This window comes from Fusarium keratoplasticum, chromosome 4 (genome assembly GCF_025433545.1).
Source record: "Fusarium keratoplasticum isolate Fu6.1 chromosome 4, whole genome shotgun sequence".
Classification (NCBI taxonomy): domain Eukaryota; kingdom Fungi; phylum Ascomycota; class Sordariomycetes; order Hypocreales; family Nectriaceae; genus Fusarium; species Fusarium keratoplasticum.
The window spans coordinates 4,967,186-4,978,625 of record NC_070532.1 but is presented as its reverse complement, the minus strand read 5'-3'; the positions used below and the strand labels follow the sequence as shown (position 1 = coordinate 4,978,625).

At 50.8% G+C, this 11,440-nt stretch overlaps 2 protein-coding genes across 2 annotated transcripts; both read right to left on the bottom strand.

Moving 5' to 3' along the window:
• Positions 1 to 5,505: 5,505 nt before the first annotated feature.
• NCS57_00655800 (uncharacterized protein) lies at positions 5,506 to 6,689 on the bottom strand (the record flags this gene model as incomplete). Its single annotated transcript, XM_053056442.1, has 2 exons — positions 5,506 to 5,787; positions 6,039 to 6,689. The coding sequence occupies 2 exons, from the start codon at positions 6,687 to 6,689 to the stop codon at positions 5,506 to 5,508; spliced, it is 933 nt and encodes a 310-aa protein (XP_052915397.1).
• A 342-nt stretch (positions 6,690 to 7,031) lies between these two features.
• NCS57_00655700 (Nickel/cobalt efflux system) lies at positions 7,032 to 8,261 on the bottom strand (the record flags this gene model as incomplete). The annotated part of the gene is made up of 2 exons (XM_053056441.1): positions 7,032 to 7,447; positions 7,499 to 8,261. 2 exons carry the CDS (start codon positions 8,259 to 8,261, stop codon positions 7,032 to 7,034), a joined length of 1,179 nt encoding a protein of 392 aa, XP_052915396.1.
• Positions 8,262 to 11,440: the final 3,179 nt, after the last annotated feature.

Below are 11,440 nucleotides of genomic sequence, written 5' to 3'. Positions count from 1 at the left end.
AGTCCAAGCCTATGTTCAAGGCTGCATCTCCTCCTGTGGGCCGCATGGAGATGCCTGCAACTGTGGACAAGGATGACCTGTCGCCGACAGCTTCCAGGCGGCAGGCTGGGGATGGGAACGAGTGGTCAAGGAGCTTTCTTGGATTAAGGCGGCTGATGTGATCGTGCGTGAGACAGCAGGGCTCTGTAGCAGCTCTTGTGTGGCTATACCGTCGCATTCATGCGAGAAAAGGTACAGGAGAGAAAAAGAGACTGTGGCCAGCACTGTCCGGTACCTTGTCCAGACTGCGATAAGCAATTGCCCTATGAGCGCTTCGAGATTAGTCGATCACAGAGGATTTGCAAGGGTGGCAACGCTTCCGAGAACGGCGGGGCCTGCTGGGGTGAGCATCTGACTCTCTCAACCCTCCCTCAGCCTCAAGCTGGGACTTCTAGCGACCTGCAATCCGCAAATCCTCACACGACTCGAGTGAGCGTGAGTGACCCATTGGTGGACGGGCCCATAGCTGGGCCAGTGGATGAAAAGAGAGACCGCCCCCGCATTGTGGTTGAAGACGACAAGACGCTATCGTCAGCCTGGATGCCTTGGTGCCTGTGGTCTCCATCAGCAGATTAGACCAGGCCCCAGCACAGAGCCTCAACGCGTGTGTCCGAGTGCGTGGCCAAGGCTGAGCCCTCCAGGCAGTCCAGGCTCCGATATGCAATTCGGACTTCGGTTCTAGAAGTGGTGCTTTGAAAATGAGTCGGCAGCGGACGGAAGGAGTCAATTGGGGGAAAAGTAGACAAAGTCTGATCCGATCGGCGTGTCTAGCGGCGCCCGACCCAGGTGGCTGTCGCCCCAAAGTGCCAATGGAAGAACAAAGCCGTTGTTCGGCGTGTGTTCCATGAGGCTGACTCAACCGTCCTCGAGTTCGTGGCTTTGGAACTGACACTCTCGACGGGTGTTGTAGTGAGGGATATGTTGCAGTTTCAACAAGGTTCTGTTCACGTCATGGTCCGCCCATCCGATGCTGAGAACCTAGCTGCCTCTGCCTCTGCGTGCATGCAACGCTGATACGAGTTGTTCGCGAACCAACCCAGAGTCGAGATTTGCTGATTGGTGCCACCTGGTCAAGAGGCGGCTCAAAACAAGAGATGTCGACTCGAGTGATATTTCGTGAGCATTGTTCACGGTTTCGTCGTCCTGCAGTGCTTATGCGGCCTCCCCATGGAGTGCTATGATCGCCATTGGTTGTTGAAGTGACGGCCAAGTGCATTGTGCAGCATCGTGCAAGCCGACTAGAGGATGCGGCTTTTGTAGAGCTTAGCAATGGCCGACGCGTTCGTGGGGACTCGTCACGGCTGGATTGGGTGCAGTCAGTCACATGCCATCTCAATGGATACAGGCTGATTCCTCTTCTCACACTCATTGTATTCGTTGAGCTGGTTGATAGTGGCTTGCATTGCAGGTATCCAACTCTTGTTGCCCCCTCATTTGGCGCCAATGCAGAGCAACCCCCGCGTTCAGAGTTGCACAGTGACAGCTCAGTTGTCCCAAGAGATGACAAGGTGTGTGTGATTCGGTGCACAAACTGGCCAGCGCCTAGCCGCGTCTATAGCGGATGTTGTGAGACGGGTATCGATCGGTTATCCGCACATGTGTGATGCAACGATGTCGAGGAGTTGATGAGCGACGGGCGATCTGGGAGCAGAGTCGAGTACAGGGGGCATATGGAGTAGCTGGCTAGCTTGCGCCGTTGGACTCGATTGCTTTTGGTATATGCATCGAGAGAGGATAAGGTGGTTGAAGATTTAAGGTAAATCGAGGTGAAGCAAGCACGTGCAGCATGGCAGCTGGTGAGATGGAAAGGTGAGGTTGGGGCTGGGGCACCCGGTGTCGGCCAGAGCCAGAGCGAGCAACTACTCCATATGCATCCAGACTTCATTGCTATTAAAGCCGCCGTGACATGTTCTGGTTTGTTTCAAGTAGAATCATTTTATTTTAAATAACTCGAATATGAGATCCATCTCTTTCTTTCTATTGTCGCTGTGCTGGATATTCCCGAGTTCTGCACCAAGGGCAGAGGCGCACTGGCATCCATTTGGGCACGTCCGCTGGCAACACCTGCGATGCACCTCTTTGACAGGCGACCCTAAGGATATCCTAAGCTTAGGGTTCACATCTTTGGCAGAGCAACCCTAAGCGAGCCTAAGCCTGAGCTTCCACAGGATTCCGTGCTCTGCTGTTTATCTCTCTCTCTCTCTCACCATCTCCAAACATCTCCCCCCATTTCTCCCCCTCCTCTCCTCCCGCCTCTTGGCCTACCCCAACCATCCCTAAAGCTTCTTGCAAAGGGGTATCCAAAGGAACTGATCGGGCGAGAGCCCCCACGATCGGGCGAGAGCCCTCATTCATGATCCAGGTATGTTGTCGCATCTCTTGATATCCCCAGAAGCCATTTCCCGCCTGGTTTGCGAGCCATCCTCCGCGCACAGGCGACACAAGGTCTGCCATAGTCAGCCTTTGCAGCTAACCATCACCTCAGCACATGCCACCTTGTCCCATTTCACTGGAAGGTGATTCTTTCACCTCGCGTCCCTGATGGCTCACGGGGCACCGAGTCTGGCAAAGACGATGACGTGCCTCCTATGCCCGTGACCTCAACGGGGTCGAGAAACGCCCTTTGTCTTTACGCTTGGCCTGTCGAAGTGCATATGCACATGGGATATAAAACCTGCGGGTCGCGAGCCTAGAAAGTACGATTTTATGTACTTGCCGGCCGGCTTTTGGCAAATACGATTTCATGTACTTGCGCATTGACTTCGCAAACGACTGCAAGTGAGTTCTTCCCGTTTTGTTGACATCACCTGTTATGGAGAACTGACCGATGTCTCCTCCAGCGTTGGAAGTGGGTGCTGACATCGAAGAAGATCTGTATTTGCGAGCCGGCTTTGGAAAGTACGATTTTATGTACTTGTGGCTCGGCCTCAGACAGACAGGGTTCAACCGATTCCACCAACGACTGCAAGTAAGTTACTCCTGTTTTGTGGATGTCATCAGTTATGGAGAACTGACCTGTGTTTCCTCCAGCGTTGGAGGCGGCGGGGAAAGCTACCCAGCTGCAAGAAGCGATTGCGGACAGAAACATATATATATATATATATGCCCGATGACATCCTCGGTAGTGGAATGCTTCTCCTCCGGAAAGTACGACTTCATGTACTTGTGAGTCGGCTTCGCAAGTACGACTTCATGTACTTGCGAGCCGACTTTGCCAACGACTGCAAGTAAGTTATTCCTGTTTTATAGATTGCCCAGCTCTAGAGAACTCACCTGTGTCCCTTGTAGCGTTGGAGGCGGTGGCTGCTTGAACGAGAAGACCACTGTCTATTCGCTCAATTATCCCATCAAGGGCCGGGCTTCAACTATAACAAAGTATGCGGACGAGATCAACACTTTGAGGAACGATAAAGAAGATGGCACGCAGGTTGGAGAGGAATAAGGTGGAATATCACTTGATGTGGAATATGGAAATGGACTGGTGGCATCACTGTGAGGAATGTTCAAAGACTGCCATCCCGCGTCTTCAAATATACAACTTGTTCTTATCATTCTGCCAGACTTTTGCCCATCGTGCCTCTGGAGCATATGCGAGGTGTTTGGAGAGGGTAGAGAGGAAAGCTAGGAGCTCGCTGAGGCAGAAGCAGAGATTGCCATGCAGCTGAAACCGCTTGCCAGTAGTCTATGATGATGATAGAATGAAGGGAGGCCAGGCGTCAACGAGAGACACGGGACACAGCTGGGGAAGGGAAGGGCTAGCCCCCCAGAGATGTGAATTGGCGCTCGTCTAGAATGTGGCGCATGTATTAAGTTGAATATCCCTTACGACTCGAGCGATTGAACGGTGACCGGATTCCTTGATCCTTGTGTGGATGCTCATCCTTCATACTGGATCGTGACTACGACAACTCTGAAGACCGCCCTGTAGAGGAGCCCAACCACTTCAGCCAAGATCCTCATTTCCGTATTTATGCTTCATCTGATGATGACCCATCATACGCGCCCCCACAAGACAAGAGCTGCTTGATCATTCATCGGCAGAACTCGACCCCTGTGTGTAGAGCTACTTTGATGTCCCTTTGATCGACAGAGAGCGCGTCTCCGGCGCCATGATACTCTCGCCTTTGTCAGTGATGACTTTCTCGTGGCTTAGTCAAGTTGCACTCCTCTCAACTTCCCTTCTTCATCCTGCCGGTTATCACACCTCCCCCCTCGATCGCCATGACCCAGCAAGATGATTGATGAAGACTCCAAATATTTTTCGCTTAGTGGCGATGTCCGCATCAGCGGGGCCAAGTACATGGCACATCACTGACTGGGATCAAAGGCGGGTGATTCCTGTCACGATGGACGAAGAACAAGACGATGAGAGCATTGCCATCCAACACCTCAGGCGCCATAGCAGCCAGATTCCGCTCAACATGTATAGGATACACGTATCCAACACCGGTGAAGTTATTTCTGCATACACCGATGCGGAGAATGACGAGACTTGATGCGTACATTACCCGCTCCTTGATGAGATCTCCCTTCCGGAGGGGGTCCGAACAGTACGCCGGGATATGCTCAAGAAGCTCGAGAGGCTAGGTCCTGACACTGACCTTGCCACATACCCTCCATGCTCCAGTGAGCCTGCCAACAAGGTGAGGGCCACCCAGTCACTGCTCCCAAATTGCATTGTCGTGTGCTGACATTTAACCAGGTGATGTTCAATACTACTTTTTATGGCAGTATGCGCAAAAGTCTTGGAAAGAAATGAACCTATGGATGCGCCTGCCCAGCCACCCGAATATAGTTCCCTTTGACCGCGTCGAAGTCCTTGCTCAATAGCCATAGATCAGTAGTATGAGAGGCGACAGGCCATCTTAGAAAGAGGCAGAAAGGTACTGAACTGGGAGCGACCGCCGCAGAAGGTGCTAGATGACGGAAGACGGCTTCTTTCAACTGGCAAGGTAATAAATTGATAGAAATTGAGGTGAAATCGATTACTTAAGAGCATTTATGTTTATTTGTTCAACTACAAATCTGGTTTCAAGAGTTTTGGCAGTGAATCATGCGCTGGTTGGCAACAATGGCTAACTGTCCAATCTTGCGATTACTAGCCAAGTCCATTGGGTTCTGAGAGCTTGAAACAATTGCTTTCTATGTGACTTGTGGATGAGGTCTTTTTGATAGGATTGATTGGTCAATGAGAATAGTAGGAGCGAGCAGTCTACACTCCATCATGTTCAAGTACGAAAGCCGAACCACCAGACTGATGCCAACAAAAGGATCCTCTAACGCCATTGCTAAACCCAAGAAATCAGGTGACCAAACACCACTATGAAGTAAACCAACTACTCTGAAGCGATGAGTCCAATGACAAACAGCGTCAGAACCCTCGTGATATCCCCATCTTTGTGGACAACACAACAATACCAGCAAGGCGTTTAGCAATAAGCAATAACGACCAGCTTATTCTACGTCTCAGATCGCCAGTTCAATCCTTTGGCTGTCATTTTTCGGCCACTTATCCGATCCGATCCCATTGAGGGCTTCGTCAGAAGCTGTTTCCTTGAGCTCTTCATAGAGCTGATCACCTAGGCCGGCAATAACTTCGGCAAGGATAACCTGGTCATAGAGGAGTTCAATACGATAGGCGTTGGCCGCGCTGACGTCCCATTGCCAATAACCGACAAGCATGCCGACCTGACCACCTTCCCCATGCATCAATGATGCCATTCGCAGCTGAGCTTTGGAGGTCTCATACTAGGCGAGTGCCTTCTGGCCGCACTAAAGGGGGAAGAGAGCCTGGCGTTATTGTTGTTGTTGTTGATGCTGGCTGTTGGCGTTGTTTTTCGAGTTCATGGTGGCGGCGGCGGCGACAATGATCCAGAGCGCTTGACAAAGTTGCAGCGACGACGCTCCTTGCAGTGCGTACACTTCAACTTCTTTACCCTAGCCTCAGGGTGCAGCTCAAGGCCGGGTCATATGCCATACCGAGTGTGCCATTTCCGCACGTCATCGTTTCCATCCCGGTCGAGATGCTTGATGCACTTGGCGCAGAGCCAGACGCCCTCTGTCTTTCGGGGCCCGTCCACGAATAGGAACTGGTTCCGAAGTGACTCTCGTAGGGCAGGAGTGAAGATACTTGCGGCTCGTTTTGTAGGTGCGGAGCTGTCCGCCATGGTCCCTTTCCCGATAAGACTTTTGGCCATGGGAGGATTGGGGATTGAGCCCATAAAATCTTTGGCTGGGGGATTGCCTGCCAGAAAGATGTTTGTCGTAGACACACTGTTAACAGGACTATCGATCATGGTAGTGTCAACTTGGTCTCCCATAGAGACGGGAGTATTTGCGGTAGGGAAACCGTTGGCAGAGCTATTCGTCGAGTGAGTGTAGGCCATGGAGTCATTGGCCGTGAGACTGTTGATCGTAGAGTCATCAACCATCAAATCGTCGACCATCATCAAATCTTCAACCCCGGAATCCTTGATAACCAGACCCTGGGTCATTTCGGTAATATCCATCAAGTCATTGCTCGTGGAGTTGTCGACAACAAGGTTGTTAACCATTGAGTTGTCGATCATGTTGTTGGTCATCGAGTTATAATCCATAGCGACAGAATCAAACCCAAAGTTGGGCATGGGATTAAGAGTGAAGTTATTCATGTTGAGAGTGTATGATCGCGTTAGCGAGGGATGGCCAGGTAATTGACAGAATAAGAGTTTGGAGAATAACAAAGGGAGAGGAATTGGTTGTTGTTGATGTGAGGATGGATGGGTTGGTCTCTACAGAAGAAAGCATCATGTCAATAAGTAGGCCGTCAACACGAAACAATGGTTGTAGGATTGAATTTTCATTGTCATGGTAACAAGGTGTATCATTTCCAATATGCACGCTGTATGTATAAATCTGCTGCCTAATGGCTAATATGTGTTCTCATGACCGCTCTGATCATCAAGAGATATAGACTCTCGTGCTTTTAGCCTTCATAATGCGTTAACATCGTATCAGGGTGTGTAAACACGTCCTGGTGTCTCATCAGGAGTCGGAGGCTCTTCCAAACCCTCATCAGCAGCATCGACAAGGGGCGGATTCCTCCTCTCCACACGTCTTCGCCAAGGCCTGTACACGAGGATAGAACCTAGTCCCACAACTAAAAAGACACCACAGATGCTTCCTCCGATAATATCAAAGTGATCTCCAATGGCGGATACACCATCCCAGAAACCTCCCTCGGGCTCGGCAACGTTCTGGATGAGGGACAAGACCTGGATAATGCCGATAAAAGCAGACACAAAGACTGTGATGCCGGTGAGTACAATGGAATAGTATAGAATGGCAACGACGTCTCTGGAAAAGGCCTTGGAAGTGTATAGAGCCATCATCAAGGCTCCGTCGGTGGTATCAAGTAGACACATGCCAGCTGTGACAAAGTTAGCTGCCAAGAAAAAGCTCAACTGAGTTTGAAACTTACCGGTAAACAGCAACGGGAAAATCAAAATCAGCCAGATACTCGTCCCCTGCACAGCCTGGATACTCGCAATTCCAAGAATAGCAATCTCGGAACTCGTATCAAACCCAAGGCCAAAGACGACGCCCAAAGGATACATCTTCCACGGCCGATCAATGACTCGAAACAGCCTCTTGAACACACGAGCCAGGAATCCTCCTCCCTCGAGGGCAAAATGATCCTGAATCTGACTCTCCTCGGCGTCAAAGCCACTCCGTTGTCGGCGCTCCTGCAGAACAACCTTGAGACGCTGCACGAGCTGATACAGAACCCAACCGTTTCCTATGCATAAAATGATGAGGAAGACGGCACTGACGCTGGTGCCTATGATATTTCCCACACGGGTAAACCCATCAAACCTCTCCCTCAAAGCACCACTCGTAGCCGCAACAACAATACAAGTAACAATAACAATAGTACTATGCCCCAGCGAAAAGAAAGTCCCCACAGTAGCAGGTCTCTGCCCAGAAGCGATGAGCCTCCGAGTCATGAGGTCGATGGCGGCGATGTGGTCTGCATCCAGAGCATGGCGCAGGCCGAGGACGTACGAGAGCGCGGCTGGCGCGACAAGGCGGGGGTGGAAGTGCAGCACAACGGCGGCAGTGGCCCATACGATGGCGTTGACGCTGATGAGGAGGAATATCATGAACAGGCTGTTTGTGGGTATTCCGCGGAGGAAGCTGGGCTTGGAGATGCCCAGCGGGTTCTGAAAGTTGAAGGGCGCCATGGTGATTGAAGTTTGTGAACAACCACCTCGGGATATTCACAGAAGGAAAAAAGGTTAAAAACTCGACGAGTTAGGAAGATATACTACACAAGCCACCAGCAAAACCCCCTCACTTAAGCTCCCCCACGTAAAAGATGCTAGTCATCACCAGAGAGAGAAAAAAAACGCCATGAATTTGACCGACGGCGGCCGGCGGGCGTTTGAATGCAAGAGTCGTTGCAGTCGCCTTATCATGGATGTGCGGGGATGCGGATCAATATCGATAAGCTAAGCCACTTTGGGAACGGCTGGCTAGACTTGATGGGGATGTGCCGGAGCCAAGACTCCAGGGTAATCTGAGGCTATTCAGAAGAGCCTCAACTTAACGACGTCTTTGCGCCGAGATGATGGTTTGCAGGTGACTTGATTGGGAGCTTATTGATGGTTAATGCACCGCTAAACTTCTTATTACCGTTTTGATTCCAGAGCAGCCAAATCTCGCCCAGTAGTAAAGCCAAGGCAAGACAGCCTTCCCCACCAACAAATGATTGACACGAGCTTCTCAAAAACGCCTTTGCTTATCGGTGTTCTGACTTCGGCCTCGACCAGGACACACATTGCAACATGCAGACATTTTGTGGTTCTTTTTGTTGTTGCTGTTACCGGTGACTTGTGATGTCGCTCCTCTCTTCCCGATATGAGTGTCACGAGTGAGGATGTTCAGACAAATCCCTTGATCTCGTCCCTTTGGAACGTCGGCATCATTTCTCTCCATCTCCTCAACGTGTCCGTCGTCAACTAATCTTTAATAATTGAAGCCTGTATGTACCCTCGGTTTGAATGCAACGGCTTGAATGCCATTGACTCCCTGGCCCCGGCACTTGTGATCCATCCAATGGAATCGAAACTGTCGACTCATGCGCGTGATGTTCTGTCTTCAAAAGTTAAAGTCGCTCTCGAAAATACAGACTGAAACGATGCGCCCGTGGGAAAAAGCTTGAAGTAATCCGCCTCATCACAGGCCTCGGACTCGAGTGATCCCAGTCTCGGGTTGATAGCTCGTCTTCGCCTCTCTGAGTTGGTGAGAGGGCGTTATGGATTCTAAGAATGAGAATGAGAGGGCAGTTGTGATGTCGTGTGGGAGGTCCTCAAACTGGACAAGACATGGTGAATAAAAACTTCACGTTAACTCTTCTGCCTGGCGTCTTGGGGGAGACATACTCAGACGTCCTATCCACAACAAAAGGCGCAAAGCTCGCCGGCGACAACAAGTTGGCTAGTTCGGGAAGGGTAACCGTAGGTAGCTTGTGGACAGGCTGCCCCAACTCTCCTTAAAGCCGTGCATGAGGAAGAGGAAGAGCTCGAAAGCAACAAGGCCAAACTCGTGGGATCTTGATCACATCTGACCGCGCCCGTCCCCGGTTAGCGCATCAGATGCCCCGAGCGATATAAAGAGTTCAAAGTTGCCACACCCTCTGGTTTATTCTAATCCGAGTAATAAAAGTTAGACCTCATCCCCAACACATGGTCTCAAGAACTTATTCTTTTACCCCTTAATCCACCCCGAGGGTACCGCCATATGCAACGTCTAACTCTCCCCCCCTCAATACTCGACGTGTCGTTTGCCCGTCGTTTAACTTACTGTCAAATTTCAGAATTCAGTACTCAAACGTAGTTCATCACTGTGAGCCAAAGCCTGTTTACCGCTGCCCCATTAGGCGGCAGACAGAGTTGCCAGCTGCATCGCGGCCGTTGGACTTGCTCTGCCTGGTTTGCAGTGCACGCTTGTAAACACTGCTCAACAGCTTTTGTTTGCTGTCTGGAGGAACATAAATATCCGTCTTCTCCCTCAGTCCTCTTCTCTTTTTTTCTCTTTCTTCTTCTTCACCAGCGGGTTTAAATTACAACTACCTTGACTCCCCCCCCCTCATTCTTTTTGACAGCTTCTTTTTGAAACCTGGTTTATTGCCCATAACCTCGCACCTCATACACATTCTTCATATTGGAGATGGCGTCCTCCTATTGGCCCCATGTTCGGGAGGAGATCCTTCGCACCAGCCCCGAGACTACACACCCCTCCCTACAATGCATGATTTGCCTAGAAGGCATGGGCCCTCGAGAAGAAGCCTCGCATGAGGCTGTGGTCCTCCCATGCGGACACATCTTCGGAAAATGCTGCGTGGAAGCATGGGTGGCTTCATTTATAGGAAGAAACCCACCTAGCTGCCCGACCTGTCGGGCAAATTTGATACACCCGGGCTGCGGCCATGTTGTCAAGATCATCCCCGTACCGACCATCATCTCGGCACCACCCCAAAACATCTGCCAGACTCTCACCAGACGGCCCGACAACGTTGCCAAAGCTTTGCGACATTTCTCATCGGCCGTCCAAAACTACAATCTCGACAACGCCAACCGTGTTGCTCTTCGGAGGTTCCCGCCCACCATCCCCGAAGGTAGCGTCATCAGACATAGCTGTTCCGATTGCCATGTCCACGAACTTCTCCGCGTCTTCACCACCATCGTCTCCCCCATGAGCATGTTCAGCCTGATCGGGGCAACTGAATTTCTCGGTTTTACCGCCAAGGCCGGAGAGGAACGCTGGGTCCTCCACAACCGAGGGATGCGAGCAAGGGCTGTCAGGACACTCGAACCACAACCCGAGCTGCCCGAAATTTGCCACCAAATTCGAGCCTTCATGGAAGGGACCGCGAAGAGCCAGTTTTGGCCCGTCAAAGACCTTGAGGGTCTTGATTTTACGCTGTGCGTTTGCCGCTGGGAGGACCCATCCGGATGGACCTGAAGGAGACGCCGCTGGTGGTCGTTTGTCAAGTGTTTACGGATCAGTTGTTCTTGTTTAACATTTTCTTGTTTTCATTTTACTTTCCATTGTACCGATGAGTCCTCTTCGGTTGGTGGCTTATTGAGTTGGGTTCGACTGAAAGGTTGTTTGTTGTCTGAGTTAGATTCGAGAGGTTGAAAGGATTGATGTGGCTGATGAAGATCATTATGTTGTTGACTCTCTTATTCTTACCTAAAGGTGATCATTGTGATGTCCTGGTGAATTCTTTGTCCTTGGAATGATCGCGTCTGAACAAGTTGTTATTCTTTATACCGTCGAGTTGAACAGAGTACGCATCAACGTCCCTGTTGACCATTAAAGGATTAATCCGCCTTAAAATACAAACCAATAACTCTCA